Consider the following 24,414-nt stretch of genomic DNA (forward strand, 5'->3'; position numbering starts at 1 on the left):
GGGATCTGGGACTTTCAGGACAAAGTCACGGAGTCGTGATGGCTGCAGTGTTTCCGTGGTGATCCCGGCAAAATCAGGGCAGTTGGATGGTATGGAACTGGGTGTCAGAATCGGCTATCCTTGGGTGCCACTGTGTTTTCTTAAATGACTGCTGTTTCTGCCCTGTCAGCTTCCCTTCCCCACCAGGCAACAAGACTTGTTAATCTGTTCCTGCCTGCTAGTGGCAAACCCCAGCTTCTTTCCTTTCTCCTCTGCATGAAGTAATTTGAACAACACTGGATTTTTGCCAAATGCAGAGCACACACTGATAACAGCCTTGCTGGAGAAACTGAGGGCTGGAGTTAGCACTGGAGCTGAGCCAACAGAGGGCATTGTCAGTTGAGCACAGGCTGGGAAGAAAGATGGCTGTGCTGAATGCGCGCAGTGTCCTGGTGACTGGGTCCAATCGGGGTATTGGCTTGGAGCTGGTGAGGCAGCTTGTTGGGAAAAGCAACCGGCCCGAATGGATCTTTGCCACCTGCCGGGACCCAGAGGGACCACGTGCCCAGGTGAGCCACAGGATGCACACTGGGATGAGTACAGAAATGAGGGTGGTGCCAAGACACTTGTGCCCCAGGCAAGCTTGTTGCACTTCCCATTCCCAGGGTCTGACTGCTTAAACACAATTTAGTGGCCCCCTTGAGTGCTTTGACAACCCTTTCTTTTACAGAATTAGGGAAGAATGAGTAGGAAAGAGATTTGTTATCTCTCACCCCTTGATCTGAAGAACATTTAAAGGAAGAAGTGATTATGCTATTGAGGGTTGGCTATTACAAGAACAGCTCAGATTTTGAAACAAATAACATGAGTTAAACATTACTAAATAGTCGCTTGAGTGAGGATTTTGTCTGTGTCAACGTGCTTACAATTGCAATGTTCGTTCATATGCAATTGGATTGGAAGAGTGTGGAAAAAGAGCCTTACAACTTGTCAAAGAAGTAATGTATCATTTAGCTTGCAGGTAGGTACTGTCTTCTTATAGTGGGGTGTGGGTTACGGATTCCAAGCCCCAAGATATGTCTGATCCCAAGGAAAGCCCCTGGGGTTAGGGGGTGGAGATCCACCCTCTGAAGGAGACTCAGGTAAGCTCTCAGAAATGCCTCCCTTTACCTCCCTTCCAGATATGCCCCCCTTGCTTCTCCACCTCTGTCACTTTCCCCTATTATGTAAAAGCCTCCCCCTTCAGGCAAGGCTGGAGGAAGTAAATTGGATACTGAGCCAGCACCCACCCTGCTTCCGTTGCCTAGGACAGAGACAGCAGTGCTGGCCCATCCCGACCTTCAAAAGGAAGGTGCACAAGGCATGTCCCTTGTTGGTTCATAGCTTGTGCTTAGCCAAGTCTTTAATCTCTTATGTAACCCACCGATCCTTGCAACCTGTGACTAATCTGAAAATAAAAGCTAAAACCACAAGTTGCAGTTAATTGGGTGGGGAGAGGCAAGCAACACTTATGCAATCAAAATCAAAACCAGGACAAAAATTATTCAGTAGATCTTTGTTTGTGGAACACATAGAAAAAACAAGTACAGTGGTACCTCGGGTTACATACACTTCAGGTTACAGACTCTGCTAACCCAGAAATAGTACCTCGGGTTAAGAACTTTGCTTCAGGATGAGAACAGAAATTGTGCTCTGGTGGCGCGGTGGCAGCAGGAGGCCTCATTAGCTAAAGTGGGGCTTCAGGTTAAGAACAGTTTCAGGTTAAGAATGGACCTCCGGAACAAATTAAGTACTTAACCTGAGGTACCACTGTACTCAGTTCCCCTTGATTCTTTAATAAAATGTGGGTTTGCAGCCTAAGCCTGTGTATACACTATACCTTTAAAGCACCTTGAAGTTCTCCCCCCCCCAAAAAAAAAAAATCTTGGCACTGAATTTTGTAAAGGAGCTGAGAACTGTGGTTCTGTGAAGGGTAAACAACAGCGGCCAGAATTCTTTGTTTGGTGCTTCAAATGCCTTTCAAGGGTATAGAGTGTTCACAGCCATGGCTTTATCACCACTTCCTTCTTGATTATCTAACCAAGGAGAGGTATTTCAAAAGCATATCTTGTAACCACCTCCACCTTTGTGGACAGCAGGATATAGAATCAATCTAGGCTAAGGTTACCAGATTTTTTTTCAATGAATCCAGGGACACTTTTCAACTTCCTGTTAAATAAATGGATTTTGTCAGGGGACTGATTTGTAAATCCTGGGACTGTCCCCGGGAAACGGGGACATCTGGTAACCTTAATCTAGACTGAAAACTGTTTGTTAAGAATGAGAATGAATTATTTCAGATTATGGAAAAACTACATTTTTGTGTTACGAATGGGTTAGTGTGTACACAGCCCAAATCATCTACTTTCTTCTCTCCAATTTTAAATATTCCCACCTCCAGGGCTTGATGTTGCATCCTAAATCTATGGTCTGTGCATCTTCCAGGTCTTGAAGGATTTGGCTGCCAAGCATCAGGGAGTGGAGATTATCCCACTGGGTATGTGTTTGCCCCCCACCAAATTGCCTTGCCCCCCCCTTCCCACATTGCCAGAGACAAGCGCTGAGATTCAAAGTCATTTCACAAGACTACTTTCCTGCAGGATATGTTCTAAAAAACAACTTAAATATATAAAAGTCAACTCCATTGTCAACAGTTGCTGAGGGGCATCCTCACACTGAGGATTCATCTCTTTTTCTTTAACTCTTTCATTTCCTTTCTGCCACATCAAATGATGAACCGCATGATGTGAGAAAGGGCCATTCTCCTCACGGACTGTAGGCAGAACCCCCAAACAGTCCGAGCACAATCCAGTTCAGCTCTAAATAGAGAGCAAAACTCAACATCATTGAGCTTTTCTATTTGCATTATAACTTTCAATTATATGACACACTATTCCATATCTAGGCACCTTTGTACTCCTGGCGATGACTCCACCTCTGATATTATGAGTAACTTGTAGGTGTTGCAATATTGACACAAATTGTTTTTATACTAGTTCAAAGAGTTTTGGGCCTCTGCCAGAAGACTGCACTTTAATCCTTCGTGGGATTGTTGCTATTGGGTAGCTGTGCATTGCCTTTAGGCAGCTACAGCTACTGAAGAAAAAATATGTGAATAAAAATGCTATTTCATGCACCCCAGTCTCTGAGCAGTGAGAGATTCCAGGTGTTCCAGTGCTTTCCTGAGATTTGCTTTTTTTGGAATGAAGGTCAACTAAAACTGTGGTGCCTTTAACAAGATTGGCTCCACTATTATCAAATAATGGAGGTTTTTAAACAAGACAGGAAAATTGGCTTCCAGGTGGAAAAATCAAAACTTGAGACAGAATTGTTAGAACCCAATACTAAGAATTTGTCAAGAATGTATAACCTGCTGTTGAAATGGAATACACAAGACGAAACAGTTAAATCAGTTATGATTAAGTGGGCACAGGACATTGGTCATAATATTATGTCTGCTGACTGGGAAAGGTTGTGGAACACCGGTATTAAATTTACGGCATGTAGTGCTTTAAAGGACAATGTGATGAAAATGATCTATAGGTGGTACATGACCCCAGTTAAGCTAGCAAAAATTTACCATTTGCCTGATAACAAATGTTGGAAATGTAAGGAAACTGAAGGTACTTTTTATCATCTTTGGTGGACATGCCCGAAGATTAAGGCTTTCTGGGAAATGATATATAATGAAATGAAAAAGGTATTTAAATATACCTTCCTTAAGAAACCAGAGGCCTTTCTCTTGGGCATTGTCGGCCAATTGGTGCCAAAAAAGGATAGAACTTTTTTCATGTATGCAACAACAGCAGCAAGAATACTGATCGCAAAGTATTGGAAGACACAAGATTTACCCACCTTGGAAGAATGGCAGATGAAAGTGATTGACTATATGACATTGGCGGAAATGACGAGCAGAATTCGTGACCAGGGAAAGGAGACTGCGGAAGAAGACTGGAAGAAATTTAAGATTTATCTTAAGGACTATTATAAACTTGATGAAGCTTAGAATGTCGAGATTTTATAGAGAGAAAGGGTTGCAGTAATATAAGATTAGATTAAGAAAGGACTATGATGAATTAGGACGGTGTCGCCGGAAACCCCCCCCCCAACTCACTGACACGTGTTACACAAGCACCACACTCACACACGCACGCAACTCCCCTCCCTGACCCTGGAGATGTCTCTTCTAGAGGGCCATCCCCTAAAGCCTTCCGTAAATAAGGAAGCGCTGGCTTGACAGCTTCCCACCATAGCGCTCCACATAGCCCTATTTTTATTGCGAGTAGACCGGCCGACCGAGCTCTGCTGTCAATCGGCGGCCGCCTCAGCCAATCAGTGTTACCGAACAGCGCCCCTTGCGGCGGCCACGCAGGTACTGCAGGCTACTGCCGCTCTCTTCCCTACCTTTGACAGCTCTTGATACAAAGTTTCCGGGTTCAATTGACCGTGACTGATTTAATCAAAATGTAGCAAGCCACTTCCTGGAGGCGAAAGTGCTTTGAACTTCAAGGACAATATTCTTTATAAATCCACTAAAAATCAACCGTACTTCGGATTTTCACCGGACCACTTTTATTCTACTGCATACTACAAGGACTATCAAAAGGGGGTGGCCTGATATCAAGCGGCCATAATCCCTTCACCGAGCAGTCACGTACTCTGTGTTCTTTCCTAGTGTACGTGACAACCTTGATAGCCATCGGTGATGGGCTCAGACAGAAGGCTATCAGGGACATAATGAACTGCATATCATAGTGTATTCCGCGCGGACTCTTACAAAGGACTGTGACCGGATTCCCCTCAGGGGGCAGGAAACTTCGCCCTTTTCCTTTGTTCTTGAATATGACTCATGTAGGGAGGGGGAAGGAGGCTCCGGCCAGGTGTCAGGACACTCGAGTTACCTGTGCAGCTCCTCCCCAACTCCTCCTATTTTTAATATAATCATGATGTAAATATGATGTAATTCTGAGGGTGTAGCTAAGGGGATTAGCAACTAATAAAAGTTAGGGTCTCCCTTTGTTCGGGGCTTCCATCTTGCTTCACATCGTGGGCGGTGGGAGTCCTGTCGCGACAGTCTTTTCTTGAATAAAGACCGAGCCTACTGGCTGCTGTTTTGCTCTGACTTGCTCTGGTCGGTGTCTTCATTTGCCCAAGAGGACCCTTGATTTTCCGTTAACAGTTGGCGACCGCGACTCAGGGACACTTGGTTCTCCTGTAAAGGTGAGAGGGGAGATAGAGGGGATCGGGCGCCACCGGCTACTTTAGCCCGGGGATCCTTTTCTTCCTCTCCCTGCCTCCTCTTTGCGGGCGGTAATCAACCGTCACCAGAAGCCCAACCAGAGAGAGCAAAGGCGAGGTAAAGCCGGCTAAGGAAAGATCCCGGGATCTACGAGGGACATCAACGGACGTGAGTATGGTACTGAAGAAAGTACATTGGGAGGAGGGTGGAAAATAACGTCTCCACAACAGCCAAATCTTTCTCCTTTATTTCCAACGTTGCATCTGCAAAATCTTGAACCTCCTTTCCCTTTTCTCCCCGTTTTCCCTTTCGGAAGTATGGCCAGGAAAACGTGGTGCTTATTGTTTCTCTGACGTCCTTTTTCGGAGTCGGCCAAAGGCGTCCCTTACAAATCTCTCTCTCTCCTTTTCTCCCCCGTTTTCCCTTTCGGAAGTGTGGCCAGGGAAGCGCGGTGCCTGTTATTTCTCTGACACCCCTTTCGGAGTCGTCCAGGGGTGTCCTTACAAATCTCTCTCCACCTTATCTGCCTGTGCAAATGAAGCCGCCCCTCCTGCCCGGCGACCTTTGTTAGGGATGACCCGGGTACGTGAGAACGCAAGGTCATTTGCTTCCTTTCAAACCTTTGTTTTTCTCGGAACCCGATCTGGCACTGCACTGCGCAGGCGTCCAGTAGGGAAGCCGAATTTAGTTTAAAGGCTAGGCAGGGGGCTGTTGTGGAGGATAGAGGGGAGGTTCACAATTGGGGCCCCACACTAGGATTAGCATTGAAACAGTACTGTGGTTTAGGTTTCCGGACAGAGACCCGTGGTTTAGGTTTCCGGGCAGAGACCCGTGGTTTAGGTTTCCGGGCAGAGACCCGTGGTTTAGGTTTCCGGGCAGAGACCCGTGGTTTAGGTTTCCGGGCAGAGACCCGTGGTTTAGGTTTCCGGGCAGAGACCCGTGGTTTAGGTTTCCGGGCAGAGACCCGTGGTTTAGGTTTCCGGGCAGAGACCCGTGGTTTAGGTTTCCGTTCAGGCTCGAGGTTTTAAGCAAATAGTTCGTGGTTTAGAAATAAGTAGAGATTACACTAAGATAAGGACATTCCAAAATACTGAAAGGATCTCTTTCTACCCCTTTCTTCCCAAACCCTCTTCCCTCTTCCCTTGTGTGTGTACGTTCATCCCTTTCTGCCTTTAGCATTCTTCGCTAGCGAAACAACAACCTGATAGAGAAGAGAGGATGGGAGCCCAAGCTTCCAAACACTCAGACTGGGCTCCTCCCGGCGACAAGGCTTCCGCGGAGCCTTTCCGCCACAGGGAGGACTCTGATACCCCTCTTCAATTCGTCCTCTTAAACTGGAAGGAACTGAAAGGGAGAAAGGGGCTCTCAAAGTCCAAGCTGAGGGACCTTTGTAACATCTCGTGGGTTGCCTTTACCCACCACCTAGAGCCAGCTTCTAGATGGCCATGCCACGGCTCTTTCAATCTTCAAAAAATGCAAGCACTTAAAACTTACCTGGCTGACGAGAGGCCCCAACAATTGTACTACCTAAACGCCTTTGCCGAAGCCCGCGAATTATTTCAACGGCAGCAAGCCCAAATTGTCCGCCAAATGGCTGTTTTAAAAACAAATGGACCCCCCCCCCATACGATGAGATTAGAGCTCAGGAGGAACAATTGGATCGAACCCTCGTCCCCTTCTACTACCCTGAACCCGAAGCACCCCGACAGCCAGGGCCCGGTGTAGGAGGCAGGACAGGAGCCGGAGGGGGAGGCGCAGCAAACCCACCAGGCGCAGGACCAAGGGGAGGCGCAGCAAACCCACCAGGCACAGGACCAAGGGAGGACGTAGCAAACCCGCCAGGCGCAGGACCAAGGGAGAATGTAATGAACCCACCAGCCACAGCCACTGCCCCTCCCCAAAGCACACCTAATACACTGCCATCCGATCCTTCCTCAAGCGCATCGAGCTCGGCAGTGAACCAGGCAGACTTGGACCTTGGGCTTTTGCTCAGTGGGCAGCTCCTAACTGAAGGAAGAGAGGGACCTGTTTCCAGTAGGACCAGAAACAGGGACAATCTGCTAAACGGAGAAATAGAAGGTGCCTTTCCACTGCGTGCATTACCTATACCTCCCGTCAGAGCAGGAGACCCTCCCCGTATGGTTTTTACCCACCAGCCCTTCCTTACCTCTGACCTAATGAACTGGTCCGATAAGATGCCCTCTCTACGAGACGACCCAGACAAATGCCACCGCCAAGTGGCTACCATCTTCTCCACTCACAACCCCACATGGGCGGATGTGCACATGTTGTTGGGAGCCCTCTTTAATGAGGCAGAGAAGAGGGAGATCTTAGCAAAGGCGGGAGAAGCCCTTAGCCGGGAAGGATACCAGCCAAACTGTCCCACCTCAATGACCCCACTGACCACTCAGACGTTACTTAACGACCCTGACTGGAACTATAACACTACCGATGGCCAATGGGGTCTAAAAATTTTCAAGAAGGCCATCCTAGATGGCATTAAAGCTGCAGGACAGCGAACTGTAAACTGGACCAAAGTCCAAGCGGTCCTTCAGGGACCTGACGAACATCCCTCTGACTACTATTCACGGCTAGTCTCCGCTATTAAGACCTGGGGTGGAATAGACCCGGAGAGCCCACAGCACGAAGTGATAGTCAAAGGTTTTTTCAAAGATCAAGCCACCGCCGACATCCGAAAGGCATTAAATTCACATCTCGGATACGATGGTAAAACCATAAACGAAATTCTTTCCATCGCAAAGTCCGTTTTTAACTCGAGGGATGAGAGGAAGAAGAAAGACCAGAAACCAGACCCTCCCCGAGTATTAGCTTATGCGGCCGCCGTTCCCACCTTCAAAGAAAAATTTAAATCAGGCGTACCGGAATTACAGGACGAACGCGTCTGTTTCCACTGCGAGGAAGTCGGACACATAAAAAGATACTGTCCCCTTCTGACCAAGAGGTCTGAATATAAAAATCCTAAACCATACAGGCCAGAATACAAAGAAGGTGCATATCCTAGGAGTAGGGAACCTATCTCTTCCTACGATGCGAACCGACCCCCAGCCCAAATGCAACCCCGTGCGGTACCTCCGCAACCGCGGCCCCGAAACCTACCCTACGGCGCCACCAACCCCTTTAGCCAAGGGAACCATCCTACAAACCCAACCCACGAAATGGTGATGGAAGAATATCAAGAACATTGACAATTAAAAGCAGATCCCGCCTCTTTCTCATTTCTCTGCCCAGTTTTGCAATTATCCTCAACAGACCCCATATGCACTATGCAAATCGATGGACAGTCCTATGACTGTCTCTTGGACACTGGAGCCACTTACTCCACCCTCACTAACAGCCATTTAACCCCAGGAGAGGAAACCAAAACCGTAATGGGGCTCGATGGGATCCCCCGAAATTGCCCTTTATCCAAACCTGCAAAGGTCTCCGTCGGACCGTTATCAGTTAAACATACTTTCCTATTGACCTCCAGCCCGGTCAACCTTCTCGGTAGGGATCTGCTATGTAAACTAAATGCTACTATTCAATGCGGCCAGGAAGGAATTTACTTACATATGCCAAATGATTCCATATTCAACTTCCAAGGAGTCCTGCAAGAAGCTAACAACACACCCATTGATCTTCCTCCTGAACTTCTGAATAGTGTCCCTTCTTGGCTATGGGGAACTGAATCGACCTCCGTTGGACTTCTAAAGTCTGCAACCCCAGTAAAAGTCAACTATAGGAAAGACCTGCCCTTTCCCTGTACTAAACAATATCCCCTACCTCCCGAAGCAATCGACGGTCTCACTCCGATGATCGATGAATTTCTAAAAATGGGAGTTCTAGTTCCCTGTGCCTCACCATGTAATACCCCCTTACTTCCAGTCAAAAAGCCGAATACCAACCCCGTAAAATGGCGCTTGGTGCAAGACCTTCGATTGATTAATTCCTTTGTTATTCCCAGGCACGCCGTGGTGGCGAACCCACACCACCTTTTAAGCACCATCCCGGAAGGAACTGTAGTTTATTCCGTAATAGACCTGTGCTCCGCTTTCTTCAGTATCCCCGTGGATCCAGAAAGTCAGTTTCTCTTCGCCTTTACCTGGCAAACAGGCCAATTAACGTGGACCCGGTTACCCCAGGGATATGTAGAGTCCCCAGCAATTTTCTCCTCCATATTACACCAAGATCTCCTTGATGTGAACCTTCCGGGTGGCTCCGCCATCAGACTTTACGTAGATGATATCTTACTCTGCGGGCGAGATTTGGAATCCTGTAAATCAGATACTATAACTCTCCTGACAATATTAGCACATAAAGGCCACAAAGTATCCCCGAAGAAGATACAATACTGCCAAAAGGAGGTAAAATATCTTAGCCACATCCTCGGACAAGGTACCCGTGCCCTCACCACCGATAGGATCGAGGCCATAACAAGATTGCCCCTTCCAAAAACCAAGAGACAACTCAGGGGTTTCATTGGAATGAGTGGATTTTGCCGAGCATGGATCCCCCGTTATGGCGAGTTCACTCGGCCCCTCACTGCAATGACGCATGATAGCGCCCCAGATCAATTGCAATGGACTGCAGAGGCACTCGAAGCCTTTGAATGCATCAAACGGGAATTAAGGTCTTCGCCCGCTCTTGGACTCCCAGACTATAGGCTGCCCTTCTCTTTATTTGTCCACGAAAATAAAGGGGTAGCCTCAGGCGTCCTTACACAACCTTTTCAGGGAAGGAATAGACCCGTGGCGTACTACAGCCTTCAACTAGACACCACCATAATGGGGACTGTTGGATGCCTTAGAGCAGTAGCAGCTGCAGCACTACTCCTAGAAAAGGCTCAAGAAACTGTACTTGGACATGAGCTAACCTTAAACGTCCCCCACGCTGTCGCTACTCTTCTCAGCTTGCAAGGGTGCCAACGCTTCACGATACAAAGACTCAACAAATACGAAGCCATCCTCCTCAGTCCGTCTAATGTTACCATAAAGAGGGTGAATTCCTTAAATCCCGCAACCCTCCTTCCCCTCCCTGATGACGGCACCCCACACCATGACTGTAGCCAAGTAGTACGACATGCAGAGAAACCACGAGAAGACCTCGACTATGTCCCTTTAGATAACCCCCACTTAGTACTGTACACGGACGGAAGTTCAAAAATAGTAGGAGGAGAGCGAAAGAGCGGATATGCGGTTGTTAGTGACACAGATATCTTGGAAGCGCGTCCTGTTCACGCCAAGTATAGTGCACAAGCAGCCGAACTCATCGCTTTAATTCGAGCATGCGAGTTAGCGGCAGGAAAAAGAGTCACAATCTACACAGACTCCAAATACTGCTTCGGTTTAGTTCATGCCACGGGACAAATCTGGCTGCAGAGAGGCTTTCTAACTGCTGCGGGCACTAAGATCGCCCATGCACCCCTAGTACAGCGCCTAATGGACTCCATACACCTCCCCGAGGAAATAGCGGTAGTCCACTGTAAAGCTCACACCAAGGGGAAAGACCCAATATCCACAGGGAACCGATGCGCAGATCACATGGCACAGGAAGCAGCCCTCCAACCACTGTCTTCAGATAATGAATTCCAGGGACCCCAAGTTCCATCTGACGTAGATTTTGACCTGATGTATAAAACCGCCACCCCTGAAGAAAGGAAAGGGTGGGAAGAACACGGAGCCGTCCTTGAGAATGGCATCTGGTACCTTCCCGACAAGAGACTTATAATGCCCAGATTATGGGTGCCCAAACACGTAAGAATTTTGCACCGGTGTACCCACTGGGGAAGGGACAAGCTTATAGACTCAGTACAGCGCTGCTGGTATGCCCCTGGACTAGCCCTTGCCGCGAAGACGGCAGTTAAGAACTGTCACACTTGTCAAACATTTAATCCCAAGCATACTGCCAGAAGCCCACCCGGGGCCAGACCATGGGCTTTTGTACCTTTTGAAAGTCTTCAAGTGGATTTCATAGACTTGCCCCCCTGTCAAGGTTACAAGCATGCCCTTGTCATCATTGATCAATTGACCGGATGGGTGGAATGCCTCCCAGCTCGCCGAGCTAATGCCCAAACAGTTGCAAAGACTCTATTGCACGAAATAATACCACGCTTCGGGGTACCGAGACATATAGACAGCGACAGGGGCTCCCACTTCACCTCAGAGATAGTTCAGCAAGTCGCCAAAGCCCTAGGGATCAAATGGAAGCTGCACACCCCATACCATCCCCCATCCTCTGGCCAGGTTGAAAGAATGAATCAACAGCTGAAGTCACAACTAGGGAAGCTCTGTAAAGACACCGGAATCAAGTGGATTAACGCTCTCCCCTTAGTTCTACATAATCTCAGGGCTTGTCCCCGGGGAAACTTAAACCTATCCCCCTATGAAATACTCTTTGGTAGACCCTCCCCGGTATATAATACCCAATTTCCAACTTCCGAGTTAGAGGTAGGCGAGTCAGAATTGACACAATATGTGATACACCTACAGAGGCAACTCATTCATCTCCACAGATATGCTGCCTCAAGCCAAAACATCCCTCTAGATGAAAACATTCACTCGTACCAACCAGGGGACTGGATATTAGCAAAAACATATCACAAGGTACCCCTACAGCCCACCTGGGAGGGCCCCTACCAAGTACTTTTAACCACTCCAACTTCTGTTAAGGTAGCGGAAAAGACTGCCTGGTTGCATCATACCCGCTGCAAGCCGGCTTTACCACCCGAACCCACACCAGACGAGTCACCCTACCACGTCCCACGCCAACCAGCAGACGACGACAGCTACAACGACCAGAAACAACAGACCGGACCAGATCGGGGCACGAATCGAGCCCAACAGACCGGACCAGATCGGGGCACGAATCGGGCCCAACAGACCGGACCAGATCGGGGCACGAATCGGGCCCAACAGACCGGACCTGACTCACCTCACACGTCAACGCTTTGGTCCTCCGAACTCATCACTGCAACAAATCCAAAAGGTCAACCCCCCATCCGTCTGAAACTCCGGAAAGCAACACCATCTCATCGCTCCCCATTTGACAGCTCTGCAGTTTGACAGCTTCACACCATCTCATCGCTCCCCATTTGACAGCTCTGCAGTTTGACAGCTCCACACCATCTCATCGCTCCCCATTTGACAGCTCTGCGACTTGACAGCCCCACACCATCTCATCGCTCCCCATCTGACAGCTCTGCAGTTTGACAGCTCCACACCATCTCATCGCTCCCCATTTGACAGCTCTGCAGTTTGACAGCTTCACACCATCTCATCGCTCCCCATTTGACAGCTCTGCAGTTTGACAGCTTCACACCATCTCATCGCTCCCCATTTGACAGCTCTGCAGTCTGACAGCTCCACACCATCTCATCGCTCCCCATTTGACAGCTCTGCAGTTTGACAGCTCCACACCACCTCATCACTCCCCATTGGACGATGGCCACCGCCGTACCGACCCTGCTCCTCCTTCAACTCACCGCCGTATTTTCCCAGAACGCTACGATCACACATTCCTATTGCCCTGGATTACAAACTGAATACAAACACCTAGACTATGGGATTGTCGACATGGTGAAACAAGGAAAATTAGACCGCCTTGGAGATTTTGAATTCTGCCTGCCAGAGACCCGCGTGCTCCTTCGACACTCCATCTCACCTATCCTCGCCACACACCAAACCTGGGAACTCTTTGTTCGCTCACCATCTTTCACACCTCTAGGGAAACTCGTCCTCACCAGGGACGGCCCCTGGAACCGTGCTCATTACCTCAATGGCTCTTACGTGCTTTTTTCTGACGGTACACCTCAACAAACACTAAACTGGACTGTCCTCGACAACGGTGGCGGAGAGTCAGTTTATACTGACCAGAACCACCCCACGGATCGGTTGATCCACGGATTTTACTGCCAAAGGGTAGATTCCACCCCCCGCCAAACCATTTTACAAGGCATCTGCCTCCGAAGGTACTGCTGCGTCTGGGATATTGGATTAGCCTCCAATTGGGACGGCAAGGCATACCTAGAAGGATGGCATTATTCCGTACCTCCAACAACAAAATGGGACACCACCGGCCCCCAGAGATGTGGAGGCCTTGCCACAAACTTAACCTACCTGTTGCGCCAAGACCCCCTTCATCCGGCGGGCACTGCACCTCGACAAAGGGGGGAACTGTCAACGTCCCAAGACCCCAACAACAACTACCTCTTGTCCACCTGGCATTCCAACACCTATGTAAAACTGATCTCCCAAATTGCAAAACGAACAACCGCCAACGAATGCTGGATCTGCGCCAATGCTCCTTCACACCTCCACAGTGGCATACCATTCCTTGGAGTGCCCCTCACTTTAGAACAACACCTTTCCGCTGATGTACGGTCCTGGAACCTGACCGCTGTGAACTTAACCCACCAGTACATCTACCTGACCGGACCCACAACAGGCGACCTCTGCCGGAAATTCAGTGGCAACGACAAAGTTATCGGCGAGAGCACCTGTAAGTACACCCTTGATATTACCTTAAGCGGCAGGATTACCCTATGGCACCAAGGCAAACCCTCCACCCACCCTACCCTATTGTCCGCATGGAAACGTGTGATGAACTTGCCTGACCCCTGGGACCCTTCCCCGATTTCCCAGTGTTTCTTCCGCACCTTCCATACCGGGCGCATAGACTCGTGCCTGCAGGGGCTGTTCTGGATTTGCGGCCACCGCGGCTATACATGGGCCAGCCCCCACTCCCGTGGCACCTGTTACCTTGGACTAATTTTACCTGGGGTCCGCGTTACCCAAGAACTCCCCCCCGGAAAGAGGCGCAACAAGAGAGCGAAAAGTTTGGCAGAACTCTCCAATGTTGCAGCCAACGGGGAAACTTACGGCCGGGCCCTCTTTCCCGCATATGGGGCCGGCTCCAACCACGTCGATATCCTCAAGCTGACCGACATACTGCTAAACTTTATGGAAGAATCCAACGCAGCTACCCAATCCATCTTAACTGAATTAACGGAGGTCAGGCAGAATTCGATCCAGAACCGCCTTGCTTTGGACTACGTACTCGCCTCAACCGGAGGGGTTTGTGCCCTCATAGGAACCGAATGCTGCACGCACGTCACTGACCAGACCTTGAACATCACAGGACACCTTAATAACATCTACAAACTGACCGATAAACTTAGGGATATCCAACATGAAGGTCTGTCGGACACTCAATTCTGGAACTGGCTGCCTGGGTCGACTTGGATAAAACAACTTCTGGGGAACGGCCTCTTAATATTGATCACTGTTGCCATCTGCGTTGTTTTCTTCTGCTGCATGATCCACTGTTTCCCGATGTGCTGTCAAACCTGCGGCTCTTGTCTTCCTATCCTACGTCCGCGATCGACCACCATCTACCGACCACCGACATCAGAAATCCAGTCAACCCCCATCGAGATGGGACCCTTGCACCACCTCCGGACCCTGGACTCTAGGTATGACATGTCAAGCCTCTATTGATTATGCGGAGAAAAGGATTGCGCGGTTTCCCTACCTTCGCAATCTTATCTCCGAAGGGGGGAACTGTCGCCGGAAACCCCCCCCAACTCACTGACACGTGTTACACAAGCACCACACTCACACACGCACGCAACTCCCCTCCCTGACCCTGGAGATGTCTCTTCTAGAGGGCCATCCCCTAAAGCCTTCCGTAAATAAGGAAGCGCTGGCTTGACAGCTTCCCACCATAGCGCTCCACATAGCCCTATTTTTATTGCGAGTAGACCGGCCGGCCGAGCTCTGCTGTCAATCGGCGGCCGCCTCAGCCAATCAGTGTTACCGAACAGCGCCCCTTGCGGCGGCCACGCAGGTACTGCAGGCTACTGCCGCTCTCTTCCCTACCTTTGACAGCTCTTGATACAAAGTTTCCGGGTTCAATTGACCGTGACTGATTTAATCAAAATGTAGCAAGCCACTTCCTGGAGGCGAAAGTGCTATGAACTTCAAGGACAATATTCTTTATAAATCCACTAAAAATCAACCGTACTTCGGATTTTCACCGGACCACTTTTATTCTACTGCATACTACAAGGACTATCAAAGGGGGGTGGCCTGATATCAAGCGGCCATAATCCCTTCACCGAGCAGTCACGTACTCTGTGTTCTTTCCTAGTGTACGTGACAACCTTGATAGCCATCGGTGATGGGCTCAGACAGAAGGCTATCAGGGACATAATGAACTGCATATCATAGTGTATTCCGCGCGGACTCTTACAAAGGACTGTGACCGGATTCCCCTCAGGGGGCAGGAAACTTCGCCCTTTTCCTTTGTTCTTGAATATGACTCATGTAGGGAGGGGGAAGGAGGCTCCGGCCAGGTGTCAGGACACTCGAGTTACCTGTGCAGCTCCTCCCCAACTCCTCCTATTTTTAATATAATCATGATGTAAATATGATGTAATTCTGAGGGTGTAGCTAAGGGGATTAGCAACTAATAAAAGTTAGGGTCTCCCTTTGTTCGGGGCTTCCATCTTGCTTCACATCGTGGGCGGTGGGAGTCCTGTCGCGACAGTCTTTTCTTGAATAAAGACCGAGCCTACTGGCTGCTGTTTTGCTCTGACTTGCTCTGGTCGGTGTCTTCATTTGCCCAAGAGGACCCTTGATTTTCCGTTAACAACGGGAAAAAACATTTATAAGTTGCTATAAAATTTGGACATGAGGATGCAGAAAGGGGAGGTATGGGGAAGTCCGAGGAAAGAAGTTTATGAAAGGACATTATGAAATTATATTTGTTTGTTTGTCTGTTTTCTTTATGTTTGTTTGTTATAAAAACTTTTGTAAAACCAATAAATTTTTTATTAAAAAATAAAAATAAAACTGTGGTGCCTTTGGGATATATGGTTTTATTTTATCACACATATATACAACTTGAGCATAGGATGGATGGGCTCGCAGTGTTAACACTCCACAGATCTGGCCTCCCCATTAGGTTTCCAGGAAGATTGTCAAGGCACATCTTTGGGTCCAGCGCAGAGCAAGGCAAGCCTCTGTCTCCAGCTTCCAGTATCAACCAAAACTCTCTCACACAAAGAGCTTCCCTTGGCCTATTGTTCTCCATCCATTACTGAATTGCAGCTGGCAGCCTTCTCAATGAAGAACCTTCCAGGCTGACTTTGCCTATCCTAGGCTCTCTATTGTTACTAAAGGTCAAGGGTGCCCAGCTGTGGTTTATTATGTTCATTATCTTTGAAAGTGCATGTTGTTCTTAAATCTTTTCCAACATGGGCTTCTTATATTTAACACAGGTAACTTGCACCTTATGTGTGCTTAACATGCACAATTTGAACTTTCTGTGATTGAAGGCCAGCTGGTTGAAATCACACAAATTAAATGCACAGAAGGCAGAGAGCTTAAAATCTCTTTTTGTGCAGGGTTTTCCCAGCATGGAAAGAGCTTTTAAGCTCTCAGACTTGCCTTCTGGGTGGAGGTTATACTGTTTAGTGTCCTGGCTCCAAATGTAAGGTTGCTTGCGCAGAGGCAGCTCCAAGGGTGTATATGTGTTTTTGTGTATACACATCATCCCTGGAATGTAACCCCTGCATAAAATGTGAGTTACCTGTATCTATTGTCTTCCAGTTTCTGGCAATTAAATCTCAGGGGGTGGAAATGGAACAATATTTGATGCATATCAAATTCCAATTCTTCCTTCTAAATATTATCATAAGAAAAAGGCTTATAACGTGTTGATTTGTAGTGAGAGAAAAAGTTGGACTTATGAAATTCTTCTCTTTGCTGCTGAAGACACTTCTGAGCCCTCTAGCATCAAGGATGCTGCAACCAGAGTCACTGAACGGCTTAAAGGGGTTGGGCTGACCCTTCTGATAAACAATGCTGGAATTGCAAGGATAAACCTAGTTATGGAAGCTGAGACACCAGAAGACATGTCTGAAGTGTACAAGACCAATGTGATTGGGCCCATGATGGTGAGCCAGGTAAGGCTACCTGGTGGTTTCCTCCTTCACAGAGATTTCTTGTCCTGTTGCAGATCCCTTAATGTTGGAGAAGTAGGTGGCCTGATGTCACTGCTTCCTGGTGATGGGGTGATCGGCAGCTGTGCCTTTTTCATGGAGAAAGGATATGGAACTAAGCTTGTAATAGCTGCATGAGAGAATATTTAACAGTGCAACCTTCGTGGTAATGGAGGTGATGGGGGAAGATTGAACCTGTTGAAGTAGGAGTTGTAGCTGTTATGTGCCCCCTTGGCTCAGTGACCTGTGTGGAGGGAACTGCCTGCACTACAATAAATTTGGCACTATGGCCAGTCTTCTCTACAGCATGTGCTGCTGTGTGCAATTCTTTTCTCTTCTTCTCCAGGCATTCCTGCCCTTGCTGAGGAAGGCATCTCTGGAAAGCCCCCAGAATGGGATGAGCTGCAGCAAAGCTGCCATTGTCAACATCTCTAGTGATGCTGGCTCCATCACAAATCTCTTCCTGTGGGAGAATGGACAAGTTGTCAATTACCGTTGCAGCAAGGTATCAACACATCACAGACAAGTAGTCAGTTTTGTGCAGTGTTCTTCAACCTTGGGACTTCAGGTGCTGTTGGGCTTACAGTGCCCTGTGCAACACTAATATCCAGCAGGCCCCACCACCTCTTGCCTTCCATTGGATGTCATTGCGGCGCCTAACATTCTGCACTCGGTGCAACTGAACTGGTCATGCTCCCCTAGATCCATCTTTGTCTCTGACAATTGAATAAGCAGGCTGAGGATTAAAGGAGTTGTGGTCCAATAAAATCTGTGCATCCAATTTAAGGAACACTGGTTTAGTGGTCAGTTATCCAAGGGGCATGTTTCTTTTGCCTTGAAGGTGCTGGCCAGGTAATTATACATTTTTATATAAGTATTTATACAGTGGTGCTGCGCAAGACGAAATTAATTCGTTCCACAAGTCTCTTCGTCTTGCGAGTTTTTCGTCTTGCGATGCACGGTTTCCCATAGGAATGCATTGAAAATCAATTAATGCGTTCCTAGGGAAACCGCCTTCAGACCAGGTCCGGGGACAGTCTGTCCCCGGACCTCTTCTGAAGGCTGGGGGGGGGGGGACAAGGGCTTTTCTTCCCACCCCCAGCATTTTAAAAAACCCCGGGACAGCGGAGGACTTCTCTGCTGTCCGGGGCGATTTAAAAGCCCCTGGGAAGGAAGGCAGGGTGGACAAAGACTTTCGCCCCCCGCCCGCCTTCAGAAGGTATTCCCTCCCCCCCCCGCCCAGCTTCGGAGCAGCGTTCCGAAGCCGGGCAGTGGGGGCAGGTGTTCCCTCCCCCCCGCCCGGCTTCGGAGCACCGTTCCGAAGCCGGTTGGCGGGGGCAGGTGTTCCCGCCCCCCCGCCCGGCTTCGGAGCAGCGTTCCGAAGCTGGGCGGTGGGGGCAGGTGTTCCCTCCCCCCCGCCCGGCTTCGGAGCACCCTTCCGAAGCTGGTTGGTGGGGGCAGGTGTTCCCGTCCCCCCGCCCGGCTTCGGAGCAGCGTTCCGAAGCGGGGCGGTGGGGGCAGGTGTTCCCTCCCCCCCGCCCGGCTTCGGAGCACCGGGAGAAGCGATCTCCCTGCAGCCCCTTGCTTCAAAAGAGGTCCGGGGGCAGCAGGAAGCGCTTCCCGCTGTCCCCGGACCTGGGGCTGCGGGGAGAAGATCGATTCTCCCTTCGCCCCTTGCTTCAAAAGAGAAGACCCGCTGTCCCCGGGGCAAGCTTCGTTTTGCGAAGCAAGCCCATAGGGAAATTCGTCTTGCGAGGCAACTCGAAAACGAAAAAACCTTTCGTTTTGCGGGTTTTTCATCTCGCGAGGCGTTCGTCTTGCGGGGTACCACTGTATATCTCCTGACCTTCATGACTACGGGCCAGTCTCCAGTTGGCTTTTTTTTGGGGGGGAGGGGGAAGTTTCTCAAGAACCAAGAGGCTAGACAACCTCAGAGACTCATGGATGAACATTATTATCTGGCCCATTTTTGGCCCATTTTGGGACACTGCTTTGGCTTTCCTGGCTGACTATCTTAGCAGGGTGACTGACAGAGTGACTATTTTGATGCTTCTGGATATTTCTGTGTTTTTTTATGATATTGTTGGTATTTTGCTTAAAAGACAAATAAGTTAAGGTATAATCATAAAAAGTGAATTCCCTGGATCACTAGATCCAGGTTTGGGGCAAGTACTCTTTGGTGAGAGAACCCCAGCATGGATTTAAAATAACAAAATATGCAGTAAGGTAAAGCAGGGAAATATAGGTTGTTAGACCTTTAAAATACCCCCTTCTAAGTGGCTTCCAAAGTTCCCCACTTCCTTTAGCATAGAAAAGACCAAACATTTGGTAAGTTAAAAATGGTTTACTTATAACCTCTTCAAAGGTCAGATTCATACAGCAGTAATAACACACAGGAAGTGAGAATTAGGTTCCTAAGTGGTGAGAGTTTCTAAATTATTTGTATAGAAACACAAAAGGTGGCTTGCTTAAGCCACACAGTCTGAGCTTGAAGCATCCATCTTAGACCTCCTGACTAGTAGGTGGAATGGGGGAAAGTGGGAGAACAAAGAGCTTGATAATTCTTCCTCCCAAGGAGTGACCTAGCTAAGCCTGGCAGGACAAGTTTCCTAATCTAGAGAAGGTCATAGCTGGTAAACCCTCTGTAGATGGAAAGCGGTACAACTAGCCACAGAAACCACCTGTGTCTTTTGTGAAGGATTACATTGCAAAATCTACAGAAGTGCAGCATTTCAGTTGAATATTGGTTTGGGAAATGGAAATAAGATTGGTTCAAATTAAAATACAAAAGGGGGGGAAATTATCCCCCATCCTTAGCTGTATCATTCAGCTACATGCTTCTGGTATGTCTCATTCTTAGGCTGCTCTGAATATGCTGACGCGGTGCCAGTCCCTGGGATATGCTAATGACAAAATCCTGTGCATTGCACTGCATCCTGGGTTTGTGCATACAGACATGACAGGTGGAGGGGTAAGTTATTTGTGTCAGAATCAGATCACCATACAAAGAGCATTGCAATTATCTAACTCGTTTGACCTACATTGAAATAAGGGTCAGGATGGATAATGAGTTTATTGACTTGTTTGTCGTTTCAAAAGAATTTTAAAAGACATTCTCTAGTAATATTAGAATAAAATTAAAAATAAGAAAGCCTTTGGTCTGGTGATCCAATCCAGCAAGAAAATAGTCACACACACTGGTGGGCTACAATCCAGCATTGTGTTAGGAATGCTTAAGCCATTTAAAAATTCAACTCTCTGCTGAATTGTGGCTGGATCCACAACTCTGACCAGAAAGATGCCCCCGATAAGTCAAGAATCAGTCTATGGACTCAGCTACATTCATCACAATAATGTGATTTGAATGTGTTTTAAACATGCAACATCAGATGGTGCCAGAGAGTGAGAATTGTTTAACTCTCATTGGAATTTTTTTCTTTTGGTGAAAACAATCTAATTTCTGACTCATTTACAGTGTTGTATTCCTGTGTTTAAAAGGGATGCGGGTGGAAAAGGGTGGCGCTGTGGGTTAAACCACAGAGCCTAGGACTTGCCGATCAGAAGGTTGGAGGTTCGAATCCCCGTGATGGGGTGAGCTCCCGTTGCTCGGTCCCTGCTCCTGCCCACCTAGCAGTTCAAAAGCACGTCAAAGTGCAAGTAGATAAATAGGTACCGCTCCAGTGGGAAGGTAAACGGTGTTTCCGTGCATTGCTCTGGTTCGCCAGAAGTGGCTTAGTCATGCTGGTCACATGACCCGGAAGCTGTACACCGGCTCCCTCAGCCAATAAAGCGAGATGAGCGCCGCAACCCCAGAGTCGGCCATGACTGGACCTAATGGTCAGGGGTCCCTTTACCCTTTACCTTTACTTTATTCCTGTGTTTAAATCCACCCTGTGAAAGGTAATGCCAATTCCCTACTATTTATTTCCAGAGCTAATTGTCTGGACAAGGGCTATTGTGGCTGATAGCAACTGACAAGCGTTAAAAGCATACAGTGTTTCCTGACTATCATCATTTTGTGGGAAGGATTCAAGCACATCCCAGAACTCTTAGTTCTGATTAACTAAAGCGAATTAAAGGGTTCTGTTGTTCTTGTGAAACATAATCACTTAAAAAAAAAAGAATCTGAATGTTTGTGGTTTGGAAAGTGATGGGGAGGTGTATTCAAAAGTGTGTGATGAATGAATGAATAACTGTTGGGAAGACATCTGCAAAGGAACAATATTACCAAGCTGAAGGGTTGGGCTTTGGTTTCAAAGTACAGAAAGTACAAAAGGCCATTTGATTTAGCATTTGTTTTTCAAGGTAGTTATTGACAGAAGAAAGTCTAGCCCGGTCTTGCTCAGAACTAAGTTCCCATTGCATTCAATGGGGCTTACTCCTAGGTAAATGGGGTTAGTGATTGCAGCCTGATTAGCTGGAGTGGGGATATTAGAAGTGCATTAAGAGGAGGGGAAGAAGACAAGGCAAGGTATGACAGATCTACTTAGGAGTATGCTCAAGTGAACACTATGGGAGCTGACTTTTGAGTAAAATAGTAAGGAAGGGAAGGGAAAAGAAAATTTCTAGTTGACTTCTAGAAGCCTTTGGTGTTGTTGTGAAATGCTTGTGGAGCTAAAGGTGGTATGTGTGGTTCTTCCTCTCCTCATTTAATCCCCACAATAACCTGTGACGTAGGTTAGGTTGAGACACAATGAGTGGTCCAGTGATCTTCATGGCCAAGTGGGGATTTGAACCCTGATCTCCCAGGTCCTAGCCTGACACTCTCACCATTGCACCACAATGGGTCATTAATGTCTTATTGGATTACCCTTATCCACAGATATAGAGAGCAGGCCGTCCAGAATGCTTCTCTGTTTGTGTTTGATGGACGGTGTGTGAATGTTGTCCCCTGTACTCTCAGTTGATGTTACTTATGTTTTTTGACACTCTTTTTTCTTTTCTTTTCTTTTACTCACAAGTCCCTGGGTCACTGTTCTTTCTTTCCAGTTACTCACAGTGAATGAGAGTGTGCAAAGCATCCTGAAGACCCTTTCCCATCTCTCGGAAAAAGATACTGGGACTTTTGTGAATTGGCAGGGGGATGTACTTCCTTGGTAAACCCAATATATTTAGCTGCCTGATGTGGAGTAGCAAAGTGCCTCAGGGTGCACAGTCCCAAAGCGGATCACATTATTTTGACACCAGAGGCAGAAATACCCACAAGCTCCTCTCTGTCTCCCCCAGCAGTAAAAATGCAACAATAATAATATCTTTTGCTTTTGTAGTTATATCAAGTTGTTGTTGGGGATTGGTTATTATCTGGAATGCTTGCATGGGCAGGTTATAAATAATAAAATTATTATTATCATCATCATACCGAATTGTTGTGAAGTTATCCTTTTATTTCTGATCTGTTAACAACAATAATTTATTCATTAGTTTTTCCAATAGAATGATATCCCACACACTTTGTACCAGTTGTCTACATTCCCCCCAGAGAGATTTTTCCAATGTCTAGCTGTAATAAGAGTAAATTCTACACAAATTCAGTGGGGAGTCCCTAAAGTGTTTGGATGACACCTTGGGTTACAGATGCTTCAGGTTACAGATGCTTCAGGTTACAGACTCCGCTAACCCAGAAATAGTACCTTGGGTTAAGAACTTTGCTTCAGGATGAGAACAGAAATCTGGTGGTGGCGCAGCAGCAGCGGGAGGCCCCGTTAGCTAAAGTGGTACTTCAGGTTAAGAACAGTTTCAGGTTAAGAATGGACCTCCAGAATGAATTAAGTTCTTAACCCGAGGTACCACTGTATGTCTTTTTCCAGAAAGTCCTGCAGCCAAGCTGGTGTTAAATCTATTGCTCTGACTTCCTTTGGACCACCACCAGTGAGGCTGAGAGGGGATCTTGTCATCTGGGCAGCCCAGAACCTCCATACACACTGCCCAGGTTTGCACCCTGAGGTCCCTTGGGCAGTAGTGAAGGGAGACAGAGGCAGGGTGCAGCAGGTGCTGGGGGATCTCAGGGTGTCATGCAGGGTATGTAGGGTGGCAGGGGAGCTGACACTTTCCGTCCCTCAACAACTTTGACTGATCTCCTTAAAAAAGCTCAAGAACTTTGGTCCCCTAAAAATCCCAACTCTGTCCAACATGTTAGGGGGGGGGTTGAAAGCCACTGCTGGCCTGGACGCTGCTGACTTCACCCCCGGAAGTGCGCTCGATTGTCTCTCAAGACAAAAAGATGCCAACAACAACAATTTTGCTGGATAATTCGCCGCAAAATTTGGAGAAGGGCAAATGAGCAAGAACTGTGAATTAGACCATTTATTCCCCATCCCTACCCAGCAACACACTTGAGGACAACCTAGCTTAGCAGGTGTAGGCAAGGTAGTTTAGTGGGCCCAGGGCGAATGGCAGGACTGCTGCCATCAACCCACCCACAGCATGTGCCACTTTAAGTGGCTGCCTCATCATGTCTAGTGTTAAGTCCAGCCCTGGATGTATCCCTCAGCAGATTACCGTATTTTTCGCTCTATAACACACATCTGACCGTAACATGCACATAGTTTTTAGAGGAGGAAAACAAGGAAAAAATATTCTAAACGAAGCAGTGGATGTATGATTTTTATGGTTCATGCTGTGGCCACAGACATGTGATCTGACAGTGAGTTTGGGGTAGCCCAGTGCAAAAATCCCGAGGATCCATGTGGATCCATGCTTTGTAACCACGTTTTTGCACCATTGCGGCTCCATGAAACAGTGGGTGCGTGTGCATTTTTTGGTGCAGGCTGTAACCATGGAAATGCTATGTGATCTGATGGTGAATTTGGGGTGACCCAGTGCAAAAATCCTGAGGATCCATGTGGATCCGTGCTTTGTAACCACGTTTTAAGTGGGGAGGGAAGGAAAAGCACTCAAGGGACAAGGAGCAGCGTGGGGGGGGGTGTGTGGAGAAGAAGCTTTTCAGGGAGCTGAGCGGGGAGGAGGGAGGGAAAGAACACTGTTGCTTTAAAGGTATACTTAAGGTATTTGCCCTGTGCCTGGGGTTTTTTTCCCATTTAACAGTTTGCAACCTTTTCCTTCCGCTCCTTGTTTTGAGGCAGAATAGATTTGAGCAAGTGAGGAGGACTTGGATTGCAGTGGATTCGCCATTAGCTGTGTAAAAGCGCTCCTCCTT

The 24,414-nt window shown here is 47.9% G+C and overlaps 2 protein-coding genes across 6 annotated transcripts in view; one reads left to right on the top strand and one right to left on the bottom strand.

The window, feature by feature from the left end:
* LOC309535868 (C-signal-like) overlaps nucleotides 1-24,414 on the bottom strand; it is a 59,595-nt gene that overhangs the window by 31,544 nt on the left and 3,637 nt on the right. The window lies entirely within an intron of this gene.
* On the top strand, nucleotides 152-22,621 carry LOC309535885 (C-signal-like). Of its 3 annotated transcripts, XM_082229403.1 has the most exons (7): nucleotides 406-548; nucleotides 710-843; nucleotides 2,464-2,515; nucleotides 17,032-17,222; nucleotides 17,605-17,763; nucleotides 20,119-20,229; nucleotides 22,248-22,621. In XM_082229403.1, the coding sequence occupies exons 2-7, from the start codon at nucleotides 790-792 to the stop codon at nucleotides 22,356-22,358; spliced, it is 678 nt and encodes a 225-aa protein (XP_082085529.1). In that variant the 5' UTR covers nucleotides 406-548; nucleotides 710-789; the 3' UTR covers nucleotides 22,359-22,621. The 3 variants fall into 3 exon arrangements, with proteins under 3 accessions (XP_082085527.1, XP_082085529.1, XP_082085528.1); XM_082229401.1 differs by lacking the exon at nucleotides 710-843 and having other exon boundaries at nucleotides 152-548; XM_082229402.1 differs by lacking the exon at nucleotides 406-548 and having other exon boundaries at nucleotides 570-843.

Source organism: Podarcis vaucheri, assembly GCF_965113315.1.
Source record: "Podarcis vaucheri genome assembly, chromosome: 7".
NCBI lineage: Eukaryota > Metazoa > Chordata > Lepidosauria > Squamata > Lacertidae > Podarcis > Podarcis vaucheri.

Coding starts and splice junctions, on each gene's coding strand:
- LOC309535885 (XM_082229401.1), top strand. CDS start 402: ATGGCTGTGCTGAATGCGCGCAGTGTCCTGGTGACTGGGTCCAATCGG. Junction 2,516..17,031: donor AGTGGAGATTATCCCACTGG/GTATGTGTTTGC, acceptor TTGCTGCTGAAG/ACACTTCTGAGCCCTCTAGC. Junction 17,223..17,604: donor GGCCCATGATGGTGAGCCAG/GTAAGGCTACCT, acceptor CTTCTTCTCCAG/GCATTCCTGCCCTTGCTGAG.